The 26,448-nt window shown below is 49.5% G+C and overlaps 7 protein-coding genes across 7 annotated transcripts in view; 5 read left to right on the forward strand and 2 right to left on the reverse strand.

Moving 5' to 3' along the window:
- Positions 1-882: 882 nt before the first annotated feature.
- M431DRAFT_82995 (hypothetical protein) lies at positions 883-1,898 on the reverse strand (the record flags this gene model as incomplete). Its single annotated transcript, XM_024923250.1, has 4 exons — positions 883-1,252; positions 1,312-1,620; positions 1,684-1,723; positions 1,790-1,898. The coding sequence occupies 4 exons, from the start codon at positions 1,896-1,898 to the stop codon at positions 883-885; spliced, it is 828 nt and encodes a 275-aa protein (XP_024775397.1).
- Positions 1,899-3,111: 1,213 nt separating this feature from the next.
- On the forward strand, positions 3,112-6,231 carry M431DRAFT_83492 (hypothetical protein; the record flags this gene model as incomplete). The annotated part of the gene is made up of 4 exons (XM_024923312.1): positions 3,112-3,717; positions 3,786-4,217; positions 4,273-5,275; positions 5,330-6,231. The coding sequence occupies 4 exons, from the start codon at positions 3,112-3,114 to the stop codon at positions 6,229-6,231; spliced, it is 2,943 nt and encodes a 980-aa protein (XP_024775398.1).
- Positions 6,232-8,231: 2,000 nt separating this feature from the next.
- On the forward strand, positions 8,232-11,537 carry M431DRAFT_530248 (hypothetical protein; the record flags this gene model as incomplete). The annotated part of the gene is made up of 2 exons (XM_024920786.1): positions 8,232-8,597; positions 8,656-11,537. 2 exons carry the CDS (start codon positions 8,232-8,234, stop codon positions 11,272-11,274), a joined length of 2,985 nt encoding a protein of 994 aa, XP_024775399.1. The 3' UTR covers positions 11,275-11,537.
- Positions 11,538-12,270: 733 nt separating this feature from the next.
- On the forward strand, positions 12,271-15,484 carry M431DRAFT_84032 (hypothetical protein; the record flags this gene model as incomplete). The annotated part of the gene is made up of 3 exons (XM_024923386.1): positions 12,271-12,389; positions 12,570-14,689; positions 14,760-15,484. The coding sequence occupies 3 exons, from the start codon at positions 12,271-12,273 to the stop codon at positions 15,482-15,484; spliced, it is 2,964 nt and encodes a 987-aa protein (XP_024775400.1).
- An 858-nt stretch (positions 15,485-16,342) lies between these two features.
- On the forward strand, positions 16,343-17,428 carry M431DRAFT_530250 (hypothetical protein). Its single transcript, XM_024920787.1, has 3 exons — positions 16,343-16,766; positions 16,826-16,929; positions 17,006-17,428. Exons 1-3 carry the CDS (start codon positions 16,500-16,502, stop codon positions 17,295-17,297), a joined length of 663 nt encoding a protein of 220 aa, XP_024775401.1. The 5' UTR covers positions 16,343-16,499; the 3' UTR covers positions 17,298-17,428.
- An 8,492-nt stretch (positions 17,429-25,920) lies between these two features.
- On the forward strand, positions 25,921-26,210 carry M431DRAFT_63209 (hypothetical protein; the record flags this gene model as incomplete). The annotated part of the gene is made up of 2 exons (XM_024921635.1): positions 25,921-26,000; positions 26,054-26,210. Coding segments are annotated over 2 exons (237 nt in total), but the record flags the coding sequence as incomplete, so codon positions are not given.
- A 25-nt stretch (positions 26,211-26,235) lies between these two features.
- Positions 26,236-26,448, reverse strand: part of M431DRAFT_407671 (hypothetical protein) — a 550-nt gene continuing 337 nt past the window's right edge. Inside the window, exon 2 of the mRNA XM_024914916.1 lies at positions 26,236-26,447. Within this exon, the coding sequence (XP_024775403.1) occupies positions 26,327-26,447 (121 nt within the window). The 3' untranslated portion in view covers positions 26,236-26,326. The remainder of the gene's footprint in view (position 26,448) is intronic.

The following is a 26,448-nucleotide window of genomic DNA, read 5'->3' on the forward strand; positions in this document are numbered from 1 at the left end:
CCCGAAAGCATCGGAGTCGCCCGACTCATATCACAGGCACACTGCTAAAACACCAGCAATTCCATTGCCAAAGGCATGCGTGGGAATCTTGGCATTGTATAGGCTGCATCCGCACAGACTGTCTGCTAGATGGTGATGTGAGATCTGATGGCGTCAACGTCGCACCACGTGCGGCTCTTCTCTGGGGCTTAAGCCAAGGCCGGGGAAGAAGGCCGACGTTCCCTTTGTCCTTTTCCCTTTTCTTGAGTTAGTTCGGTGTCTTGGTGCGGTTAAGAGTCGTCCTTCGCTGTCAATGCAAAGAGTGAGGCGAGAAAAAGTGAGGCTGAGTTCGACAAGGCGGGTTGGTGCGGCTGAAGGCGGAGCCCCAATCCTCTTGAGGGAATGAAAGGGCCAACTTTTTGCCCGCCAGCAGTTTGTCCCAGCGCACTGGTGCTTCTGATCTTGCATGGAATGGATGCAATCCATCCAGCGCGGAGACAAAAGGAGCTCCGCCCCCGTATTGAATGACGCATATTGAAGCTGTCATGATGGGACTCGGAGACGGACAATCACAGTGACAAGGTGGCCCGTTGGGGCATGCCAGTGAGGACAAACCAGATCATGCCCGTTAATCAGAATCTCTATCCATTATCAACACCATGGCGGGTATCATCATGTCCGTCATATACTAGTAATTTTTCCTGCCATAAGAGAGCAAGGGTAAGATATCACCAATTATACCGAGCCGCCTATCCGCCCCTCCCACCAAACCGGTGCCATCCCATCCCATCCCATCGTGTCTTCGTAACTCTATCATCCCGTCTGAACGGTGCCGCAAATGAGGAAAGTGCTCAGCGCCGGTACACCTGGGGATACTTAGTTCATGCTGTGTCTTGGCATCAACTAAGACATAACTGTGACCGGCTTGTGAGCAGCCGAGGCGTCGTCGACCTCCATAGCATCGTCATCGCCTTCCGCCTCGCCCTCACCCTCTTCTTCTTCCTCTAGTTCGTCTTCGCTCTCGCCCTCGATGTCAACGCTGCCATCCTCAGACATTTCTTCTTCCTCGTGGTCATGGTGACCGTTCTGGTGCTCGCTCTCAATGCCTGCCATTTCCGAGTCCTCGCCCTTCTCCTTGGCAGCGGCTTCGGCAGCAGCCTCCTCTGCGGCCTCCTCTTCGGCTTCGTCGGCGCCGTATTCTTCCTCATCCGCAACAAGGTCGGCCTCAGGCTGCTCAGGGGGAAACTCGGGGGGAGCAGAAGCCTCAGAGTCCCTAACAACGCACGATTAGAATCTGGCTCCGGGCGCGTGACGGAAAAAACAAGTACTTACCATTTGATGGCAAAACGAGTCACACGGGGCTTCTCAGCAAGGACATTACGCTTTACTCGCTCGATGATTGGCTTGGTAGGGGGCTCTGCGTTGAGCTCCTCCGAGTCGTACTCATTGTTGACATAATATCCAACCCGAACAAACTCGCGTCCATCGTAGGCGCAAGTCAAGAGCACGACCGTGACACCCAGAATATCGGCGTCGGGGATGCGAGTAGTGTTGGGAGCCTCAGCCTCGAAGAGGAATTTGTTCACTCCGACGGGGATTGGGCCGACGAGAAGGGAGTCTAGCTCCTGGTCATATTGGTCCCTGCGATGTGTTAGAATCAGGGCAGGAAGCTGATGCCCAACGAGGGGAGGGGGGTCGCCTTACGAGGTGGCAGATCCGACGTAGGTCAGTTTCCACTCAAGATCTGTAGGCAATGAGTTAGGCTATCATATTTCAACGGGTCTGAAGGGACTTAATCGTCGTGACTCACCCTTCTCAAGCGGCTCGAGGCACTCGAACGTAATCTCGAACTCGTACTTGTCGGTGAACTTGGCGGGGTTGTTGACCACCTTGACCCCAAGAAGTGACACGACAGACATGGTGGCGGATATTCACGAACTGTGACACGAAAAGGACAATAGAGTAGATGTGCGTGCCGTGAGAGAGCTCAATTGCACCCACAGCGGAGAGAAAAACTGCGCGAGAGGTTGGGTCGAAGCCGCGATAGGAATTCAGAAATCGTTGGAGGGGCAACAGAGAAAGTCGGTAACGGCAAGGATGATGCTTCAAGCTGGCTGCGAGAGGCGATGCCGAGAGTGGGATGCAAATGCAAAGGAACGTGCAGATCGCTGGCTTTTTTGTGCAGAGAAGGGACAAGACACGATTGCACTTTGAGGGAGGAAAGGCTGAACAAGCAGATTGCGAGAGGAAGAAGTTGAAACAAGTTATAGCGGCTGGAGACGCGACCGTAGCGCTTCGCGTTAAGTGGTTTGTGTGGCGCTTGTGATTTGATTTTGGCAACTGGTGCCACTGGCCAACGGATTCTGGTGTACCGTAACAGGTGGGATGTTGTGGTGCCTGGTAGCGAATATTTCCGGGTACCTTGGTAGCACTGCGCTGGGACCAGGATCACTGCTGGTAGGCTAACCAACAGGTACGTACCTCCCTAGTCGCCACCTGGTAGCCACCTCGTCCTGGTACTCGCACCTGTACCTCCCTCTGTCTCACAAGACAAGACTCCAGCCTGGTCTGCAGCCTTCCCCGATTGGGAGCTTGGGCGACTTTAATTTTCAGAGCTCCAAGTCTCACCTCGACACAGCATCATCTCGGCCAAACACGCTCCTGGTGCGCGCTCCCTAACCCTGATCCAGGTATCGCTGCTGCGCCCTGCTCAGCTGTAACGGCAGCTTTATCGTGCTGTATTGATACCTATTTGACGCCCTCCCGAGCAAGCGCTGTGGTCTCGACCTCGACGCTGACCACGAGCGACGCGATTTGCCGGCCGGCAGTGACGCAAACGGTATCTATCCGTTGGATTGTTCATTGCATTGGCATTGTGGCATTGGTATGAATCTCTCAATAATCACCATCTCCAGAGGATTTCATTAACTGAGAGTTGGCAGCTTGCAAGGTCGATCGATCCGTAACCGCCGCGGCACTTTGGCAGCGCTGCCTAGTAGCGAGCCCCTCAAGTTTCCCTTCCTTTTGCGTGTGCCATTGACAGTTCCCCATCGTCGAAAACAATCCCCCCAATCGGTTCCCGCCGGTCTCTCTGTGGTGTTCCCAATTGAATTATACAGAAAGCCTCTCAAGATGGCTTCCGAAGGCACTTCGTGGGGCAATGAAGGATTTGCGGCCGCGGAAGGCGATCATACTCAGCATAGCGACGAACAAGTTGATAACTTTGCTCAAGACTCTCATGTGTCAGGTGAATCAGCGGATAATGGAACAGAGGATGGAGGGGATTATGATCCCGAATATGTCCCCGTTGAAACAGTTCTCCCAGACCCTCCAGTCCCTGAAAACGCCGCTCCCGCTGTCCTTTCGCAACGTCCAACACCCAAGCCAAAAATGTCCGGCGGCTTCTTAGTGGAAGCCTCCGACGACGAAGACGATGACCAAGAAGACAATGCAGGCCCTGGCGAGCCTTCAGCGTCGCAGGGTCAAGTTGGTCAGCCCACTGAGATCAAGATGGCAATTGCTCCAGCCCCTCCTCTTCCCACTAATGCTCCTCCCAACGTGACTGCAACACCTGTGGCTAGCCTTGATCCGGTAGCGTTATTCGAGGCTCGCATCAAAGAGGATCCTCGAGGCGACTTGGATGCTTGGGAGAATCTCATTGCCGACCATAGGCGCAACAGCAGATTGGACGAAGTTCGCAAGGTTTATAATCGGTTCCTGGAAGTTTTCCCCCAGTCGGTAAGTGGCCTCGTATCTTCCCTTCTTTTCTTCTGGTTTATATGCATGCACGGCTGACACAATAACAGGCCGATGTGTGGGTGGAATGGATCAAGATGGAGCTCGGCATGGACAACTTTGTCGATGCGGAACAGCTCTTTGGCCGATGCTTGATGACAGTCCCCAATGTCAATCTCTGGACCGTTTACCTCAACTATATCCGCCGTCGAAATGATCTCAATAATGATTCAACGGGCCAGGCCAGAAGAACCGTGACCCAATCGTATGAATTTGTAATTGATAACATTGGCGTTGATCGCGACTCGGGCAATATCTGGCAGGACTACGTTCAATTCATCAAGAGCGGGCCTGGCCAAATTGGAGGCACTGGCTGGCAGGACCAGCAAAAGATGGATCAGCTACGCAAAGCCTACCATCGTGCGATCAACGTTCCCATGTCAACAGTAAACAATCTATGGAAAGAGTATGATCAATTTGAGATGGGGCTCAATAAAGTGACAGTACGTCTCTTAATATCCTCTGAATCGTGGTAATCGTCTGCTAATCCATCAACAGGGCCGCAAGTTTATTCAAGAACGATCTCCTGGATATATGTCTGCAAAGAGCGGCAACATTGCCTTGGATAATATTACACGAGACTTGAAACGCACAAACCTCCCTCGATTACCACCGGCACCGGGATTTGAAGGAGACCAGGAATTCCGCAGCCAGGTTGCCCTATGGAAGAAATGGATCGAATGGGAGAAGGAAGATCCGTTGGTGCTTAAGACGGACGAACCGAAAGTATTCGCGCAGCGGGTCCTGTACTGCTACAAACAGGCCCTCATGGCTTTGCGCTTCTGGCCAGAGCTTTGGGTTGATGCAGCCGAGTGGTGCCTCCAGAACGACATAGGTGACGTTGATAAAGAGCTGGGAACTGAGTTTTTGGTACAAGGAATTACTGCGAACCCTGAAAGCGTTTTGCTTGCTCTGAAGCATGCAGACCATATTGAGGCCACCTCTCCGCTAAGGGAGGGAGACAAGTCCGAATTCGCCAAGGCGGTACGGAAGCCTTTTGACGATGTTCTTAATACCTTGTATGCGTTGGGAGATAAGGCGAAAGAGCGCGAGAAGCTGGAAATCTCCACCCTCAAGCAAGCGGCAGCATTTGAGGCTCCTGTGCAGCAGTCAATCGAGGACGACGACTATGAAGAAGGGACGTTGAAGAAGGCGTCTACCGAGGAACGTATCTCTGCTATTCAGAAAGGCTACGCTGCCGAGACCAACCTCCTTTCCCGCACCATTTCATATGTATGGATTGCTATGGCGAGGGCAATTCGCCGCATCCAAGGCAAAGGCAACCAGACCGATGGGGGGCTGCGCAAAGTTTTTACTGATGCCCGACAGAAGGGACGTCTTACTAGCGACGTATATGTTGCCGTCGCTCTGTTGGAATCTGTAGTGTACAAAGATCCAGTCGGTGCCAAGATTTTTGAGCGTGGAGCCCGCCTCTTTCCGAATGACGAGGGCTTCGTTGTCGAGTACTTGAAGTTTTTGCATTCCAAGGACGATACAACGAGTAAGTTTTTTATATCCTGATACTTTGAGAATCACAACTCTAACCGTCGTATAGATGCTCGAGTGGTTTTTGAGACTTGCGTTAACCGCCTTGTCGCCAATCCAGAGACGCTTCATAAGGCTAAACCTCTATACTCCTACTTTCACAAGTATGAATCTCAATACGGCGAACTCTCCCAGATCCACAAAATCGAGGCGAGGATGCTGGAGCTGTTTCCTGAAGACCCAAAGCTCGCCAATTTTGCGGCTCGCTACTCATCTGACAACTTTGATCCGATCGCCGCCCCCGTCATCATTTCAAAAGCCGCGCAAATGAGGCCTAGGCTTGCTGCTCCTATCATCGAGCAGCCTGCATCAGCACGTAACAGCTTTCCCCCACAGAGAGAACAGAGCCCCCGACCTCAGTACATTAGGGCCACTGCGTCTCCGAAACGCCCCCTTGGACCGGACGAAGAAGAGCTAAACCCCCCAAAGAGGCTCGCTCGAGGCAGCTCTCCGCTCAAGGGCGCAGCTGGCCGCCGACTGGACCAGCAGCGTCGCAATCAGTCATCAGCTCTTCATCGAGATATCACGTTCCTCCTGGGCATTCTTCCTCCAGCCCATACCTATGACTCGCAGCGGCTCAGCGCGCAGGGCATGGTCTCACTGCTCCGGGATACGCCCCTTCCGGACTATGGGACTTGGAAAGCTCAAACTGGGGGACAGTATCGTTTTACTGCCCCAGTTCATGGACGGCAAGCTTCAGGAGAATTCCCAAGGCCCATCAGCCCTTATGGACGAATTGCCCCTGCTTCTAACGTCTACCGGCAGTCGCCTCTAAGGACAGAAACTGGAAATGCGTACCCAACGCTTCCGTACGGAGCCACTGACACAAGTGGAACTACGAGCCAGTGGCCTCCGGCTCCTGCAGGATATAGCGCGCCGCCACCAGGGCAGTATGGTGGATATCGATTTTAGTTGAGCAAGGTGGGGGGAATTGTATTGAAAGACTTCAACATATTTCGCAAACTGGACAATTGCTACTATATACAGAGGGCGGGGAACATGAAGATATGGTTTGGTATTGAGGGAAATTGATGGCGGCAGATGCTTGTTCTTCTTGATGCATTCCGATGGCGTTTGGTAGGAAATAGGAAGTTGGACAGGTTGCCTATTTGCCCTAGATATCATATGCAAGCACATACGTTTGCATCTTTCCGTAAGATTGCAAGATATCAGGTAGTTAGTTAAGGGTCAGCTGGCAGTTAGCATATATAACAAGCACATTTGTCTATCTCATGACAGCAAGGGCAATGTTATTGCAACTATATGGATTTGGCGATTGCCTGATGCTTATTCATTCTATGTAGCAAAGGCTGGGCGGACTCTTGTAGACTACAATTTTCTTCCATTTTGACATTTATATCGAATTTCGAGGGGGCAATATTCACCGCTAGCTTTATATCATGCTACATTGAAATAGCCACATATAACTAAAATTTTCAAGAATTATTTAGTGTGTCTTTTGTGTATATCACCCCTGAGTGCATTTGGGCATTTGTAACAAGGTTTTGCTCTTGGATTACCTAGGTAGGTATGTGAATCCATTCACTAAAATGGTCCATCGGAAGCATGAAGCCGTTTTGCAGAAACAGTAAAGCCCCAAGGCGCACCTAACCGTGGTCATCTGCACAAAAGAGCGGTGTCGTATCTTGATGGCAATACACGTTACAGGTATTCTATTACTATTCAGGCCTATGATAGTCCTATTGTGTGTAGGACGAGTGGAGTTTTGCCAGTTTACATCGCTCTCGGCCCTCCTCACTCTGTTCACCATCACCTCAGTGAATGCAGCTATTATCTTGTAATCTTATCTCTAATACTTCTATTCGAGCGTACTTTCACTGATTGATACATTATTCTTGCATTGCCGTGACGCTATTGCTGCCTTGATTTGCAGGTGCCCGGCACTTGGCCTCACGTGCCTGCCATCACAGATCACTCGTCCTCTGCCAGCTACCCCTGCAGCTATAAGAAGACCTCTCTTCTTCTCTTCTCTTCTCTTCCTTTTCTTTCTTTCCTCTTCATCACACTCTCAACACCTCTTCTTCGCACGCACTTCTCTAGGAGAGCTCTTCTCGACTCGTTGTAGCCTTTGGCCTTGTTCCTGCAAAGCCTTGGGTGAATTTCTCAAGCATCACAATCAGTGAGTGGCCCTCTTCATTTCTGCTCTTTCCCCCAAACTCTTCAATCTTGCTTCTCTTGCTTCTCTTGCTTCTCTTGCTGTTTGATTGTGCATTGTGCGATTTTCCTCGTGCTCTGCGCTATTGACCATTTCCTGACTCTCCTGGGGTTCTGGACTTCCTGTCGGCTTTCTGCATTTTGCCTCTCTCCTGACCATAATCACTTCTCTCGCACTGGCTTTTAAGCTTTAGCGACTTGATTGATCTCCCACTACACTCCTGTGTTCTTGCACTTCTCACGTCTACTCTTGCACATATGATCATCTTCCTTACCTGAGCCTCAACATCTGACCTATCACATCTCCTACTATCCAACAGCTCCTTGCGTCTTCTCCAATTCCTATCAAACAGCTTTGTTCTTCTTGTCCTCTCTACCAAGTCCCTTCTCTTTCTTCGCTGCCCTAGCATATCTGTAAATACCTTCTTTCTCACCATAGCGCGTCATTAAATAATTTCGCTAACCCAGCCACAGGCCTATCGCTCAAGCATCACTCTATCGTCAAGTTTCGTTTACGATACCAATTCATACTTAGGCACAACTGCCTCCAACATATCTAGCAACGGTTGTCAAAACAATCTGGTACGTCTGCTCAACGCGAACTCTTCAGGTTCAGTCACCATCTCTGTTTATCTTTCGTCTCCTCCCACACTTTTGCTTTCATACATGTTTTCAGAATTCATCAGGCTTCATTATTTCTTGACTGACATATTTCTTTGTCTTTTATAGCGCTCAAAATGTCTGAGAGAGGTCGCTCTCCCGCCGCCTCTGGGCCAGGTACCCCCCAGCAACGCCAGGGATCTGCGTCGGGTGCTTCGAGAAGCCGTGGTGCCTCACCAGCACAAGGTACAGCCTCTGGCAGTTCGCAGCCTGGCTGGGCACCGAGCATGGGATTCGACCCTGCAAAGCCGGAGAGCAAGGATCGAAAGGGAAACACTCGCATGGAACTACCCCCAGATGCCTTTTTTATCAACGAGGCCCAAAAAGATGTGTTTGTGGTTCGAGACAACAAATTCAACACGGAGGGTCGACAAGAGACTGTTGAAGTCAATCAGTTCCGAATGACCAAGTTTGACTTCAACAAGAAAATCTACCAATATGATGTGAGTTGTCCTCGAGATCAATAATCGGAAAGCTCATTACTAATTTTCATTCCGATAGGTTGTCCTTTCGCCTGAACCGGACAAACGTGGACCAGTTTTGAAGAAGATTTGGGCTCACGCGAATCTCAAGAATGCGCTCGCACCCTATAACTACCAAATGTGGATTATAGACGGCTCCAGACTGGCATGGTCTCCTTCTTTAGTAGACCGTGGCGAGATTCGCGTCACAGTGGACTTGGACGAGGGCAAGCCTCCTGCACGATCCGGACGCTCCAACAAATTCTATCTCATCTTGCGCAAGACAACTGAGATTCAAATGGCGGCTCTCCGGGGTTACTTGGAGAGAAGAATTCAATTCAACAATAGCGTCCAAGAAGCTCTCAACTTCATGGACCATCTCATTCGCCAGTGGCCCTCAGAGCATCTGCTGGCAATCAAGCGCAATTTCTACAAGCGAAATGAAGCTGGCCAGCCTCTCATGGCAGGCGGAGTCATTGAAGTCCACAAAGGGACTTATGCTTCTCTCAGGCTCTCCAACAATCTTGCGAAAGGAGGCATTGGTCTTGCTCTCAACGCAGATGTTACCAACACCTGCTTTTGGACAGGCCGACAAACCCTGGACCAGGTCATGGCCAACTTTCTCGGTACCCTTGACAGGCGGTACAAGGGAATAAATATTGCAACTACGACAATCTTCAGGCCTACGCAAAACGATAGAGGAGAGTGGCAGTCTTCTGATGCCTTCAAACAGCTTCGAAAGATGCGGAAACTCAAGTTTACTATCCGACACAGTAATCGTGACCCCAAGCTTGCAGAAAAGGTCTACACGGTGATGGACTTTGCATTTGATCAGAAGTATGGAGCAGAAGGTGCCAATGCCCGGACCGTCAAATTTGATTACAACGGCCGAGATATCTCGGTGGCAGATTATTATCGAGAGAAGTACAAGGCGCATTTGCGACATGCCCACCTGCCTCTTATCTCCACGGGAAAGAATGGACATATCCCCATGGAATTTGCTTTTGTCGAGCCAATGCAACGGTATGCGTTCAAGCTGAATCCTGAGCAAACCGCAGCCATGATTAAAATTGCGGTAACGCGCCCAAATGTTCGCAAGAATGACATTATGAAGAACGTGCGAGACCTTCAGTTGCCTCAAGATCCATATCTCAGACACTATGGAGTCCAACTGGAATTGTCATTCGCCAAGACAGAGGCCAGGGTTTTGGCCCCTCCTATTGTGAACTTTGGCCAAGGCACAGCTGATCCTAAATATTCTGGTCGTTGGGATCTACGCGGCAAGAAGTTCTTCAAACAGAACTACGCGCCCCTGGAGAACTGGGGCTTCTTGGTCATGGACGACTGCGTTCAGAAGCCCCAACTCCAACAGTTTGCCCGTACATTCAAGTCAACCTTCATGGGCCATGGGGGCGCCTGCAGGACTGACCCTGTGATGGTGGAAGTGCCAGGACCTATCAAAAACAATATTGCTGCCGCGCTCGCCCACGCGCACAATCAAATTACTCGTGAGCGTGGATACACCCAGCTGATTTTTGTCGTCGTTCAACACAAGAACAGCCCACACTATGAGCGCCTCAAGAAGTCTGCTGATTGCCGTTTCGGCATCCTGACGCAAGTTGTAAATGGTGCTTCTGTTGCCCAGAACAACGGACAATACCACTCAAACGTGTGCTTGAAGGTGAACGCCAAGCTTGGAGGTTCTACCTCTCGCACCAATCCCCCATGGAGAATGACTCAAGGTACTTACTTCCCGAAGGATAGGCCTACCATGATGGTTGGTGTTGACATTTCTCACCCTGCGCCTGGCGGCCCATCTCCTTCTGTCGCGGCCATGACAATGTCTGTCGACAGAGACGCAACGAAATATGCCGCCATGGTGGAAACCAACGGCTACCGAGTTGAGATGCTGACGTCTTCCAACGTAAACTTTATGTTTGGCCATCTGAGCAAAGTTTGGTCGGCCGGCCATGATAATCAGTTCCCCAAGCATATTATGTATTTCCGGGACGGTGTCGCCGAGGGACAGTTCGCTCATGTCATCGAGCAAGAGATCAAGGAAATCAAGAATTATTTCAAGCAGGCGGCTCCCAAAATGACATTGCCCAAATTCACTGTGATTGTGGCTACCAAGCGCCATCACATCCGATTCTTCCCTGAGAAAGGAGATAAAAATGGAAACGCTCTGCCGGGAACTTTGGTGGAAAAGGAAGTTACTCATCCTTTTATGCTTGACTTTTATCTCTGCTCGCATGTTGCCATCCAGGGCACCGCTCGTCCAGTGCACTATCATGTGCTCATTGATGAGATGAACATTCCTATCAATGACTTGCAGAAGATGATCTATCATCAGTGTTATTCTTATGCCAGATCGACAACACCAGTGTCGCTCCATCCAGCTGTTTACTACGCGCATCTCGCCGGAGCCCGCGCCCGCGCCCATGAGAACGTTGCAACCAGCGAGGGCTTCCGTGCTGGCGCCAAAGGCCATGAGATGATCCGCGACAAAGTTGCCAAGGGCGAGTCACTGAGTGTCCCACAACGGGGCAGTGATGCTCCGTCTCTTCTCCAGCTTGGCGGAAAACCGGAGACTAATGCTCCTATTGACGGAGAGGTGAGACAGAGGAATTTCTTCCGAAGCACCATGTGGTACATTTAAACAACCACGGTGCCGAGAAGAATGGAGGTGGGATTGCGTCGGAAATTTGCTTCTAAAAATGGTTGAGGAATCGATAGGAAGTGGTTACAGTAATGAGAGGAAAGGAAAGATATTTTTTGGACGGCTATCACACAAACATGAGATACATTCAAGTATCAAACATGAATAAAAGGGGCGACCGGATTGGCGGGAGATGGCGGTGGAGGTTATTTGCTATCATAATAAGCTCACATAGTCTAGACAATGGACACAAGTTGACTTAGAAGCTGTGAAGTTGCATGTGCCTGCTTGAGATTTCCCGTTTGAAAGAATCCTGTGACGTTCACTGGCTTTATTTGCCAAAATTATAATGTGTGCTTTGAGACCTACAGCTAATCATGACCTAGCTATGTACATTCGACGCAGGTAGAAATGATTTCCACGATGAATAGTAAGGGATAGGAGAGAAGCTGATAGCAGCGTGATACGGCTTTGAGGCGAGGGATGTGTGACTGGGAAGAAAGAACGGTGTAATAGGTGCAGTCAATTACACGGAGATGTTGTTAAATGATTGGATAGGATGTTGTAGCCAAGGAGGGCTGTGTTTTTTTTTTTTTTCATGGGCCATGCTTGGCGTCAGAGGGTTGGGCAGTACTAAGGAGGCTTTCACGGGAGAGACTGAAAAAGAAAAAGAAAAGAAAGTCGATATCGCCGCTATGGCTGAACTTGTCATACATATCTCGGGCGAACATAAGCATGATTGAAAGCGAGGAATAATGCAGATTGCATGCTATGGATTACATGCAACTTGATCACGGGCTGCCAAAATTTGATTGATATCCGGCATGCTCCGGCACGTTGACGCCCGCCAATTGACCAGAGCTTAGCCCCTACCCCGCTATGGATCGGCGGGTCTTAGTGAGTCGAGCTCTTTGTGGCAGCAGCGCGTGAAAGCCGAGAAATGCTGCAACATTCTCTCCCTTTCAACCTCTCGCAAACAACCGGCTGCGGCGCGCCATGGCTGGCTTTCTGCGAGGCAAGCAGGCAGGCATCCAGAATGACCTGTCTGCCAGCATCCGACCAGAACTCTTTACTCCCGACGATCACGCGCGATATGGCCTCAACTCACAGATAAGGTGAGTGAAGCAGCGATTTAGCTATGACGCAACCACGCTGGTGGCGGGGCGAAGAACGAACGATGGAGATAATTACAACAACAAGGGGAGCGGCAGTCGCAAAAGCAATGGGAAAAAATGGAAGGAAATTTTGGAAAGATACTATGCGCGATAGCTTCTAACTTGCGACAAATCATCTAGTTGCTTTGCGTACGATCCCGTGCAGTCCCTGCTCGCCATTGGAACCGCCGAGAGCAAGTTCGGCCCTGGAAGGATCTATGTCTTTGGCCAGCAGCGCGTGCAGAAGACGTTCGACCCACAGCGACGAACATCGTTCCAGACGATCCAATTCAGCGCAAACCGTCTCGTCAGCCTCGATAGGAATAATGAGCTTGGTCTTTGGGATCTCGATACCGGAGAGCGCCTGGCCGCTCAGGTCATTGGCGGCCCGGTGACCTCAATGGTGACGGATCCTATGCTTGACTGGGCGTTTATTGGAATGCAGAATGGAGATATCATGGCATACGATCTAGACCGACGCGGTCTCGCGCGATCTTTCCGACTGCCCAACTTCTGGAAAGCAAAGGATCCGATACAGCACACAGTCACTCTGGTCACCATGTCGATGCATCCCCGAGATGCCGGCAAGCTTCTTATCGGATACAGCCACGGCGCTGTCATTTATACATTCAAACAGAACCAGCCACAACAATTTCTCGAGTACGTGCTTCCAGTCGGGGCGCCGGGAGGAAGTAGCATCGGCATGGATTCAGTGCGCCGGCCTCGTCTGACCCATGCTCTGTGGCACCCCTCGGGCACGTTTGTTCTCACTGCCCATGAAGATGGAAGCCTGGTTTTCTGGGATCCTAAAGAAGCAAAAGTTGTTATGGCGAGAACACTGACTGAATTTGGTATTCAACAAGCCACTCCGAGTGCACCGACCCCAGCGTACTCCGAGCCATATATCAAGATCGCTTGGTGCTGCAAACGAAACTGCGACGACACTGGCTTGTTGATTGCAGGTGGCCAGGCTCCCGATGCGTCTCCAAAGAGTTTGACTTTCATTGAGCTCGGCATGACGCCTATGTATGCCACATCAACATGGCAAGGTTTAGAGAACCATTTCCGAGGCAAACGACATATACCACTGGCCCTGCCACCTGGAGCTCAAGCAGTTGACTTTCTGCTTATTCCAAGAGACTCGCCCTACTTTGGTGGCTCACAGGATCCCATTGCTGTCATTGTGCTATTATCTTCGGGCGAGCTGATTACGCTCAGCTTTCCTTCTGGATATCCGATCAGCCCCACCAATCAACTCCATCCATCAACCTTCTTCGTACATCCTTTTGTCACAAAATTCAACGTCTCCAGCGTTGACCGGCCTAGGTGGCTGTCTATGGTGGAAAAACGAGATCAAGGAGAACCTCTCTTGAAGGGTGGAGCAGCTGGAGTGAGACCAAGAAAGAGATTTGAAGACCGCACAATTATCCAGACGGCGCATGCCGATAGCATCATTAGACTATATGACTCTGGGCACGCTGATCAAATCGAAAACGAAATCCAGTTACAGGTCGACTTAGCTCGGGCTTTGGACCGTTTCGACGACGTCGAAGTGACCGCAATGAGTTTGGCTAGCACCACCGGCGAGTTTGTCGTGGGCACGAAAACCGGAGAGGCTGTCGTATTTCGCTGGGGCTCAAACCCATATTACGGAAAGAATCAGCCAAAGCCGCTGGATCCGAATCCAATGGGACTCTCCGACATCAGCTCTAGGGCAGAGCCGAACCTAAAGGAAGGGCTACAGCCGTTTGTCTTATATGAGATGATGCAAGGGCCGATCACTGCTGTTCAGATATCAAATGTGGGCTTCGCGGCGATTGGGTCGGAGCTCGGTTTCCTGACCATAATCGACCTTCGTGGTCCTAAAATCATCTTTCAAGCTCCAATGACGGACTTTGCGAAGCCAGAAAATAGAAAATTGTTTCTCAAGGGCCATTCCAAATCCAGCTCACAACCTCCGAAAGAGTTCGCTGTGGTAATTGAGTTTGGTGTTATGACATTGGACGACGATAAATACTCTTCGATATGCTGCTTTGTTGGGACCAACCTGGGGAAAGTCATCACCATGAAGCTGTTACCTGCCGCGGGCGGGGCCTACACAGCCGAAGTAGCCGGAATGGTTGCATTCGACGGAAAAGTTGTCGCCCTGAATCCGATTCAGGCTGACACCGGTAAACCGGCGCTAGCCACGGGCCCAATCGTGGCTGGGCTGCGAGAGGGGCGTCAGGTCAATGGTGTTCTCGTTGCAGGTAAGTGTTTGCGTCTCTAAATTAGTTTGTCTTTGCATGCGGAGACGTATTTGTATACCGCCTGTAAACTAATCATGAACAGTGACCGAGAAGGAAATAAGGATCCTCAGGCCTGCTCATTCGAAGGGCGCCTCCAAAGAATTTGGCGATTTCCTATGTGACTCGGCCTGTGTAGCAGAACTTGAGCTGCAGGGCTATGCCATTGTTGCTACCTTCCGGGATGGAAGTGCCAGGGCGTATAGTATCCCAGGTATGCGGGATCTTGGCAGTGCCAAGCTCCCAATGATTGATCGTACACGCAGCACAGGAACCATTGTCACACAGACTGGTGATATCTTCGCATGGGCAGGCCCTGCAGAGATGGCAGTCATCCACGTGTGGGGTACAGGAAAACCACTGCAACAATCCCCAGATCGATTGATCAACCCCGAGATTAGCATTCCTCCCCGCCCAACGATTTCCAACCTTCAGTGGATTAGTGGAACACAACACGTATCGCCATTGGATCTCGATCTTCTGATAGGAGGACCTAATAGACCACCTAGCAAGAGAATGATGGAGGCGGCTGCCGCGGAGCAGCGAGCTGCTAGAAACAACAATCCTTCCACTTCATCCTCATCCCAGGAAGGTTGGGGTGATTATTTGACGCGGCAGCTGAACGAAAGAACCGAGAAACTGAATCTCATGGGGGATACAATGAATTCATTGCAAGAACAATCCGAAGGGTGGGCGGACGATGTAAACAAGTTTATAGGGAGGCAGAAGCGGAACATGATTGTCGGGGGTTTGACGTCGAAATTCTTCTAGACGCCTTGATTCGGTTCTGGAGAGGAACGAACTTGTCATTGTATTACACCATATTTTTCTGCGTTTGTCAACATTATCTCATGAGACCAAGAGCAAATAAAAAGATCATTCATTAGAAAACGGGACGCGCTTTGATATATATGTACGACCATTCCTTTCTGCTACTCGGAGTCTACTGATGGTAGTGTGTCGATTTCTATTTACTACCTCGGCACCTCTTACTATCGCAACCTTGTTCTAGTGCCTTTGAATATATGCATCTGCACACAAAGTATCTATATTTACTATCTATGCAAACGGTTAGAACATGTTGTTTGGTCTCATCCGGACGTCAGATGGAGATGGTCGAGAACAACAGTGCAAGATAGGGCTTGGCCGCGGAGGTGGCCATAGTTTCTTAGCGCACTGCAGATGGCTTGTCCTACAATCTTCACTGTTTACTCTTCAAGCCCCTCAGCGCTGGTACCTTTCACTCGGGCTAACATCATGTCGGGGTGTTTAGGCCTTTGATGACTTTGGCGTGGATTTGTAAGTGGGCGGCGGCATTTCAATTGCCGTCTGCATTAAAAAGTGCACTTTCTATTCGCTAACAAAAACCACTCCCCGATCTAGTAACCAAGTAAGCAACGGAACCCCATGCAAGCCTCATTCGGCTCGGGAAGACTTGAATGCCCGTCTGGGTTATTGACAAACACTATTAATAGAAATATGCACGATCCAGCTGAAGCGCCCGTCCCCCTTCGCATGAAGTTAGTTGAGCCGTCCACCGTGGTGGAACAGCGTCAAGTTCAGGGCATCGAGACGGGGATATCGTCCCAGATCGGGGTGTGTTACGAATCCTCCCCCCCCCCCCCCAGCCTTCGGTAAGATAGTTCAAAAGTCGGTAAGGTACTAGTTCGAAGCTATATAAAACGATATCCTCTTTTTGTTTCTCGAATTGTTTCGTTGTTTCACTCGTAACAAAGCATTCCTTCAAGACCAACCTCGAAGTGTCTCTCTACCCATATCCACAACCATGATGTACTCACCTGCACTCCTTTTGAGCAGCCTTGTCGGCGCTGTCTCTGCTGCTTCTTCTCTTCAGGTAGTTACAGTAGGAAAGAGCGGATCACTGAGTTACTCGCCCGACCAACTCACGGCCAACGTCGGCGACAAGATTGAGTTCCAGTTCTTTGGTCCTACACACTCGGTCGTTCAAGCATCCTTTGACGAGCCTTGCACCGCATTCAACGGCGGAACCGGCTTCTTTGCTGGCATGTCAACCAATGGCAATGGCCCCAATGTAAGCTTCCCCCCTTTTTGTCAATGCTGGCAAGCTCTTGGCTGACAGACATTCTTAAGCCCAACTCCTTCACCATCACCATCAACGACACGAAGCCCGTCTGGTTCTACTGCGGATTCCCGGGCCATTGCCAGGCTGGCATGGTTGGAGTAATCAACGTTTCGTGAGTACATTCCTATACTTCATACCATCAATCTATTGTATGGGAGTGGTGTTGTTGACTAGTATATGTCTTGTAGTTCCAACAAGTCGGAGACGCTCGACATCTTCAGGTCCAACGCCGCCAACGCCGCGAAGAGCACAACCCCCAAGCAGCAGCAAGGAGGCGTCATTGGTGCTTTCGTGAACCCCTCCAGCGCCACCAGCGGCTCGACTGCCTCGACTGCGGGCTCGACGGGTGGAGGCTCGGCTGCCACTCAGACAAGCTCCGGCGCGGCGCCTTCGCACACGGGCAACGATGCCGGTCAATTGAGGGGTGAATTTGCTCTTCTCGGAGGTTTGGCTGTTGCTGCTGCTGCGATGCTTGTGTAATGGGATGCAGTTTGACTCTTTTGGAAGGAAGAGGGTAATGGGAGTTGTGTAAGTCGATCACTGAAGAGTGAAATACCTAGTGAATTACATAGATGTATTACCTTGTTTACCTGGGTAAAAATAGATAGTACTACCAAATAATATGTGTAATATTATGTCAGTTCCGTTTCTTGTCCCTGGGTCCAGGTTTAGACAAGGAGCCAGTTCTCTTGTTGGGGTAGAAGAGCTAAGGAAAAAGCAAAGACAAATGACAGCCCCAAGAGGCAAAGACCGCTGGGACCGATGCACCTCAGCGGGGTATAGGAAATTGGTAGGAATCGCAGGCGAGAAGAGGATAGATAAGTGTCTACGGGGTACTGGAGTAAGGCATGGCTGGAAGAGACTGAGACAGTACGTGATGTTAAGCACTTGACGACGTATCTGAGTCTGTATTGCTTGTGTATCTCGAAGGATGCCGCATGCTTGCAATACTTCTTCGTTACAAGTACTCATGTGATCCCAGCGAACGGCAGATGACTGCATGGCTGTTCCCGAAAGCTATTGCTTTTTGTCTTGACGCAGTGTCTGGGGCCTAACCTGTAGTCTAATTCTGTGACACTGCGCGTCCAGTTTTGTATTGACTTGCATCAGCTCTTGACAGGGGTGGCTTTCCTCTTAGACTCATCCTAACGGGCGAGAAATAAAGCTGGCCACGATTTGCAAGATTGAGAAGGTCTTTCTCGTTGGAGAAACTCACAAATAGTGCTCTATGTTTCGGCAAGCGATGACAAAAGATTTACCAATTTTAGCTTCCTTGATAGAACAATTGCTGGTTGAGAGAGGCTCTCGCGCTCTGTCAAGCCCCAAAATATCAGGCAAAAGCAGCTTCTCAGGCCCCTGCACAAGTGGGCAGGGCTGGCCACCAATTAATGCGATGCGATAGGCTGCTATAGATGCAGCAGCGGCAGAGCGTACTGGTCATATTACAACAAGACAAAACTTCTCTCGGGGTAGGGATCAAGCATTTGTAACAGTCCAGGATAGGGGCGATACTATTGCATGGCGAAATTAGTATAAAAAGCGCGTCGACAAGCCCGCCACAATGTTGAACTTTTCACAATAGCCATTATCTCCTTCTCCCTCTCTCCCTACTTCTCCCAGTCGACAAGCTTGCGAAGCTCCTCGAAGATCATCATGTTCTTCTATCAGACGAATGAGGGCGAGATCGCTCACCTTACAAGGCATGGCTCATTACCTGCAGCCCTACCACACCTTGTGTGTGTTTTTGGCCCAACACGGGACACAACTGCTATCTGCTCAATACAGCGGATAGAGAATTCTGATAAGATTCTCTTGGTCTTAAGAGATGACAGGTTAGTACGCTCTATTCCAGTAAGACCCATTCAAGATGAGTTTCGCTGAAATCAACAGATCTGAATCAAGTCCTCATACCCGCGACGCAACCGAAATTACAGCTTCAGGGAGCACTGTTCCGATGGACTGGGTGTATACAACTAACCAGTCTCTCGATAACTCCCCCAAATAAGGAGGTGTCGCCCGCATGGATTCAAGAAAGTTGAAGACTACGCGGCCGTCCACAAGAAAAGAGACAATCGCCAGACGGGAAACATTCTCGCGTATACTGCTTGAGCATGCACAAAACAAAAGAAAAAAAAAAAAAAAGAAGAAGAAGAGAAAAAAAAGATAGTTTATCACTACGATCGGAGGAAAAAACATGCATGGAAGGAATTTTTGGATTTTTTTGGGCAGAACTAGAGAATGCTTTGCAACCCTGCCCCCTAATGCATCATGAAAAGCAATGCGCTTTCAAAATTACCCTTATCTAATGCTTCATGCCACTACCACATTATACTCAAGCAGCCTTAATATTGATAATCGCAATCATGTTTTACAAACAATACAATTTCGCGTAACGTACGTATCGTGACTGTGGGCTCTTTTTTTCAACGCCGCTGAGGAGAGGACTATAGTAGAGGTTATCGTAGAAGACTGGACTAGTATTTTTTCGTTGGATTATCTTCGAGGTATATGTATCTAATCAAAAATACATATTAGAATCTCTTGCGGTAATCGCAAGAGAGCTCGGCTGAAGAACCGTGTCGAGGCAATCGGGTGTTGTCGAAGCTGGCAGAGCACGCGAGACTGTACTCGTACGGGTTGTTTCGTTTTCGATACATATGGTAGGAGAGATTTTAAATATCGTGAGGATCGAAAAGAGAAGGATAAGGAATTGCAATCTACGGGCACCGCGAGCTTGGCCATGTATAATATTCGAGCAAGATGGTACAATTATGACGCTCGGGATGAAAATTCGGAAACCGCGTCTTTGTAGACTATTGCTCGATCGTTGATATAAGTAAACAAATCTGGATTGTCTTGAAATCGTATCGATCGTTTTACTCGTTCATCGCGCTCTATCAAAGTCGTGTGTATCAGCGTTGCCGTACGCGTTAGTATGCTTTAGTCTCGGAAGGTTTGTTTGTACCTGTCAACATCTTACTCCTATTTCTCTTTGGGAGGATGGTACATTGAGGAGGTGATTGGCCTCTTTGATCTCCCCAAAGAAAAAAATTAGGCACAATATAAAAGTCCATATTTGAGGACCGCCCATCCAGTCTTCTTTCTCTTGCGGATGTCAAGCTTCTGGTTTTCCCTTGTTGTATGAACATCGTATCGTCAACGATAGACCCATCTTCATGGCCTCTTCGTGCCTGATCGTGTCCAATTTGTCCACATCTTTGAACGGCCGTCCTCTGAAAACGCCGGCAAAGAGAAGGAAATCGAGCGGGTTCGAATCGTAGGGTACATTGGCGGTCTCATCTATGTCGAACAGCGGGTACGCGTGTAGCGCGCAGGTAATATTGTGTAATGTCTCCAAAAAGAACTCGCGTCGTCATTTGGAGAGAGGGTACACAGAAGATGTAGGTGTAGAACGTGTTGGCGCTTGTAGGTAGAGAGCGGTCGAGGAAAGTTGACCCGTGAGAGATTATACGTGAAAGTCGCGGACAGAAGAATAGACCTAATAAACAAATAGACGAACTAGATGGACAATATGACGGGTTTGAAGAAAATGAAAGCAGTATGGCGGAGCGTACTTTGTTGAGGAAACGCTTATACGGCAGCTGAAGGTGAGGGAGCAAAGGAGGACAAGGGTAAGAGAAAGTGTGAAGCTCAACAAACAATTCCTACGGCCCGAAACTGAAAATACTAGAGGCGTGACTTTAGGGAGGGAGGGAGACCAACACTGGCGGTTACTTACCTACGTCGTAATAATCAAGTACTACCAAATCATTCCGCTTTAGTTGCCTACCTAGTACCTATCTATAATATTTTGTATTCCAACTCTTACTTTCTTCAAGTGCTTTGTTGTATTTTATTCAAGCCCGATCGCAATTTGTGAGATGGTGAACAGGCCCCCTTAATGTCAGGAATTTCAACAGCTAACGCGGAGCGCGCTGCACTCACGCCAGGCAGAATGCCCCAAATAGCGTGATTGATACACTGTTATTCACTCTCATTACAATCTCTGATGCTAGAAAAGAGATTTAATGCATAAGTCATGCTCTGAACTCGTAGAAGGCGGGTGTAGGGCTAGTTAACGGGCGCATGGATCCATTGGAAGCCTCTGGAATCGGCAGCACAAAGGCGCCAATAACGAGGAGAAAAGGGGGTTGGCTGGTGGAGGAGAGGCTGATTTGCACGGCTACGTTAGGCAATGTGCTCTTTTTGTATGTTCAATTCTACCTGGCCCCGCGGTTTCTGTGCCTCATGTGCCGCAGTCCCGTTATCAGGTCAAGGAGGAGGGCGAATGCCATCCCTCTCAAGCAAAATGAATTTGCGCAACCAACAACACACCACCTTCTTAGCTACCAAAAATGCCTTACTTGGCAAGCAGTGGAAGTAGACATTCAGTCGTGACTTGTGGCTCGTATTTTCGTCGAGGCTGCGGTGGGTAGCATTGAAGTGGGGAGGAGGGCCAGAGACATGTGCTGCCTTTGGGAATGCCAAGGACGGAAATCTTTTGCAGTACTTTTTGATTGGTAGGTATTGAAATTAAGGGCCAGGTGCTGCCACAAACATGTAGATTGCTGCCTCCGGGCAGGTTTGGGCTGACTACAGCCTGCAGGTAGGCCGCCTACTCGGCCGCATATAGCGTCTTCCAGGACGAAGCGACCGCTGTATTGAGCTTGTCTGTATTGATTGGGACCGAACGAGGCATTCTCTCTTTTAGCTGTCTCCGCCGGACTACCCGAAGTCTTAGCATCGCACGATACGAGCAACAATTGATGAAGCTCGGCTGCGCATTTGCATATCGCGGGAAGTACTGGAGAGATAAGTGACACTCTTAGCTCCTTGGACCTTGGTCGAGCGGGAGAAAAACAGCCAAAAACAACCCCAGCTTGTGGCACAATAATAGCGCCCATGCTCCGCGCCTATTCCTGGTAGCTGCTCGACGGCATTCTCCCGCGTGTTCTCCATGGATGCCCTCGAGTCGGCAAGGCGACCACGATAGTGCAACCCCGGTCCCAGATCCACTATGAAGTACATGTAGGTACCACACGGGGAGGCCCGCAACGTGAGCCGCCTCGCTATGAATAAGGCGTCCGACCCACAGCGGATCTGTCATGGCCCCCTGATCACCGCATTTACTGTTTATTTCTTAGCTCCTCCAACGCCGTGTCCAGTCTACTGGTATTTCCTGTTCATCGCTGATGTACCGTAGCTGCCAGGTTAAACCTGGTCTTGATAAGCTGTTAAAGTACTTGTATCGTATGGAAGTTAAGGCTCAAGGCAGAAATTGGGCGAGGTCCTGCCCAGAGACCAGGGAGAATGATGGGAGGTTCTTCCGCTATCGAATACTTCCTTTTTTCTCCTGTTTTGCGCAGATATTACACAACATATATACTGTATAATACCTACTTGACTTCTACCATTGCTGACCAATTATTGGACCTACCCACCTATGTATCGTAGATCGAGATTATGCGTGCCTGATGCATTGCTGACAAGACTCTTGGCGCTGTGTCCCGCGCGTTGCTGAATCGGTACCTGTAGCTAGGTACCTAGGTAGACGTCCTTCGTAGTGTTAGTTCGCGGCCCGCAGTCTATTGCACAGAGCCTCCATGATTTAATTGCCAGTAGGATGAATTGGTAGAAGTGCCTATTTGACACATTGGCATGTAGGGATACTTTGACGCTACTTCAAATTTGTACAGCAGACAAACATGGAGTACACAGGGATGGAGAAATGGCCCATAATTAACGCCCCTGCATATATACAGCGGAATATGAAACGCTAGGCCTTCTGCAGCATGGCACACCGAAAGACCGTTTTAATAGGTGACTCGACGAGGCTGAAACTCCAAGCCAGTGCCGTCTCTAGAAAATTCCAAGATGCCCAGCATACAATTTGCCATTCGTTAGCTCTTTTCCAACTGGTTCTATTGAACGCAAATTCTGACAGCATACTGACAGCAACCATGGGAACGAGTATGGGGTAGAATAGGCGTATTCTGATTCTCTACACATCTTCATGATTGGTGCGATATTGTGTCCCACGAAATACGTGGAGCTAAACAGTTAATAGCTTCAGGTTGCCTTGTTTGTTCTGTTTATGTAATCGTACGAGTATGCAATATCTGGGGTAAGAGAGGCGGACCGTCAATGTCTCACTCGGATGTCGAGGATTCACTCTCCTCCTCCTAGGACCCCTGGTGAGGCATCCAAATTCCGCCCACGTGGTCATATCTTGTGATTAATCTTGGGCATCTCGCATATGGCCTATACCTTGTACAACCGCATTAGTAACAGTCATGCCATTTCCCTATATGAGCTAAGTGCAGCTCATCTATCATAAGGTTGTGCCTCATGGAGGAGGGTGGTCTGATTGACTAGCCCCAAAATGTAATATACCGACAAGAATGCTTCGTATATTACGGAGGCAATATGGGCACGAAGCGTCCGGGTGGACTTGATAGCTCATATTCTAATTTTAATTATGACCGTGTCCTCGGTAGTCCGACGGTATACGCGATCGCGACGGCACCCGCGACTGATATTTTTGACAGATTCACGCACGATCATAGCCGGCATTACTCCTTACCGAAGAGCTTTTTCTTTTATAGATATCACATGTCATGGTACAACAGACTCCCACTGGGTTTAATACTAGAAGACGCTTGACGTGGCACAAGAGAAAGGGGCGACACAAGAATCGTCCAACTGCTGCTATTAGCAATGATTTCCCTTCGGTATCTGGAGCTACGCAAAAGGGGGCAAGACGTAATCTATTCTGCCCGCTCATAAAACGTCTGTGGAGTCTCGTGCGCTGGCTACGTGTTCCCAGGCTCTGACAAGGCTGCCAATCTAGTGTGTGTGGAGATCTTAGGGGTTTAAAAAAAAAAAAGAAAGAAGAAAAAAATCGGTCAAAGGCAGAGCTGTGTCAAGATTCCACTGTCAGAGGCCTTGTGGAAAGCCTGGTTAGCCCACCAACTGAGGAGGCTGCAAACTGTGAAGGTGCGGCTTGTCTGGTAGGAGTGGAGAACAACATATGCAGAAGGCGGTCCATGTGTGTGCAGTAATTTAGTTTTTGTTTAAGAGAGTGAATGATGAGTGTACTCGTGTTGTGTTTAGGTCATCCCCCTTCTTCCCCCTTTTTGAGTGTTTCGGCTGGTCTGCTACCACCACTACTGTACGCTCAAACACTTCAACTGAAGTCTGAGAAGCACACAACCCCACGACGACTGAAACAATAGCCTAGACCCACGCGGCATGGCCGTAATAGCGTTAAGCACACGTTTTACAGCCGAGTCTAATTCAGATTAAATCCAGTTCATCGGGATGTAAGAGCAGTGGACGACTAAGAAGCTCAGAAATCCCACAAAAAAAAAAGGCAGAAGACTCCAGAGACTACACCGTATGTCGAACGCTTGATCGAGATAACTCTCTGCTTGAGCGCTATGGGGCACCTCTTCCCGCCCTCCAGTTAGGCAGCGCAAGGCGGACTTGACATTGGCCGATTTGGGAAGCTGGGATGCCGCCCATTCTTCAGTGCGGCCTCCAAGGCCGCCGAACTGGCCTGGTGGAGCCGAGTAAGGGGGGAGGGCAAATAGCACGTTTTCTTTCATCTCCCTTTTGGCCTTTTCCATCTTCCATCCTCGTCTCTCTCTCTTGTCGTTTTTGTCTTCTCGCCATCAAGTTCATGCGAACGCCGCGACCGGGGATCCGTTCCTGTCGTACCCCGGCCCAGCCCAACCCGCCCCGTGAACCGAGTGCCCGGGCCGCGCTGGCTTGTGGCACACTGGAGTCAAAATGGACAGGGACCCCATGTCTCCGGCTCCAAGCCATTTTGCAGGGGTCAAACAGATGGCTTGTTTTCTTCCAGCTAAAAATGCATCGCGGAATACCCGAAGGAGAGTATCGATGGCCTTTTGCCGTTTCCCCATCCGCTTCTTCGATGTAGTTGCTGATGGATGATAATGTACTGGGTACGTACAAGGGTGTCAAGCTAGTGCAGGTGAAATTTGTGCTGACCAACAGCATTAAGACAACACGACCGCATGTACATTTGCCCTTCTCTGAAATGAAGAAGCGGAAGATGTACAGTCGGCGTACTGACACCCCTCGCTGCGCTTACTCCTACAGATTTTTAACGGCAGTTTTAACGGCAGGGGGTTTTCCCCTTGGTACCAGGTAAAGACGCAACCTACCTGATGTACATGAGCTTTTCAGTTCTCCGCAACGCAAATGTCTATCTCACAAAGTGATTTGCATGCCGGCATGCCTAATAAGCTTTCCCCGGTCCCAGTGGGCTAGTCGGCGTGTCAGTGGGCTACAATGATATGAGTGACAGGCGGCGAAGGGGGGTGTTGAGATCTCTGCGGATCTCGTAAGAGGAGCCTTTTGTTTGTCGTCTACAGTGACACACCAGGATCTGCCAGCGTGCCCTGAGAGAACAACGATCCGAGAGACTGCAAGGCGAAAACAAAGCTAGCAAAGGGGCGGTAGAAATGAGTTGAGATTGGTCATCCCATGCACATAGGCTTGTCCACATGCTATGACATTGGCAGAAAACGCCAACTAGCAAGCATTACCGAGAGAAAGAGAGTCAAGGCGAACGGAGTTCATCATGTCGTTAAGGGCACGAACATAGCGGCAACAGTCCTGGCACTCGAGCCCCTATCTTCGACAGACAGCTCCGTAATATGATCAAAACTTGGCTCCTTTGGCTTATCCTTTAGTTCAGCTCCTGTACCGGGTGGCATATGCTAAGGGCAATGCGGGATTGACGCATGGCACCATCTAATGCCAAAATTACCATTGCGGCAACCAAAGACGCTCTGTGATCATCTCTTCTACTTGACTATCTCCCGCTAGTACTGGTTGTCCGATATCCCGGGTCCAAACCCTAGTTGCGAACTAGCTTTGCCATCGGAACATGAGGCGACACCCTGAGATTAGACGAGATGTCTATTATTATATGAAGTATTAATACTTGGGACATTCCGTTCAAGTAGTCCAATATTAGTCCAGTTGATGCATTGAGACACCTGTTTTATCTTAGCAATCATCTTATCCGAGAATAACTAGATACATATTGCGGAGCTGTCACCAACACCTCGAAATGCCGGATAACACTATCTCAAGCCATGAAATATATCGTTTCGCTGTCTACATGCTTAGGGGCTTGAGGTTATTATGCTGGTTCGTAAAAGTTCCCTGTGCAGGTGCTCCTGATATTGACCTACGGATTTTAGGCTATGCCAACAGCTTCAACAACTCACTGCTCACATCGTCTATTGGATGGATAAAGAGCGTGAACGCCGAAACCGAGACGAATCGGATATAAGGATCATTGATCTGGATGATGTTGATCCGGAGAATATTGACATGGATGACATTGAGATGGAAGATGTTGACATGTATGACATTGATGTGGACAACGACATGGAAGACATTGGTATGGAAGATATCGACTCTAACTGACTACTATATTTACATGAGACGCGGTTACCAGCTACACAATGCTTTTATGGTGGATTATAAGGTGCAATAGGGCGGCGTTTTTGTTGCTTTCTTAGAAGACGGCGATATATGCTGTTCAATGGGGGAAAGATGGAGGGAAAAGATGGAGGGAAAAGATGGAGGGAAA

Source organism: Trichoderma harzianum, assembly GCF_003025095.1.
Source record: "Trichoderma harzianum CBS 226.95 unplaced genomic scaffold M431scaffold_5, whole genome shotgun sequence".
In the NCBI taxonomy this organism is placed as follows: domain Eukaryota; kingdom Fungi; phylum Ascomycota; class Sordariomycetes; order Hypocreales; family Hypocreaceae; genus Trichoderma; species Trichoderma harzianum.

Excerpts from the sequence above, each read along its gene's own strand:
- M431DRAFT_530250 (XM_024920787.1), top strand. The coding sequence starts at position 16,500 with ATGATGTACTCACCTGCACTCCTTTTGAGCAGCCTTGTCGGCGCTGTC. Across the intron at positions 16,767-16,825 it reads CCAATGGCAATGGCCCCAAT|CCCAACTCCTTCACCATCAC; the intron begins GTAAGCTTCCCC and ends GACATTCTTAAG. Across the intron at positions 16,930-17,005 it reads GTTGGAGTAATCAACGTTTC|TTCCAACAAGTCGGAGACGC; the intron begins GTGAGTACATTC and ends TATGTCTTGTAG.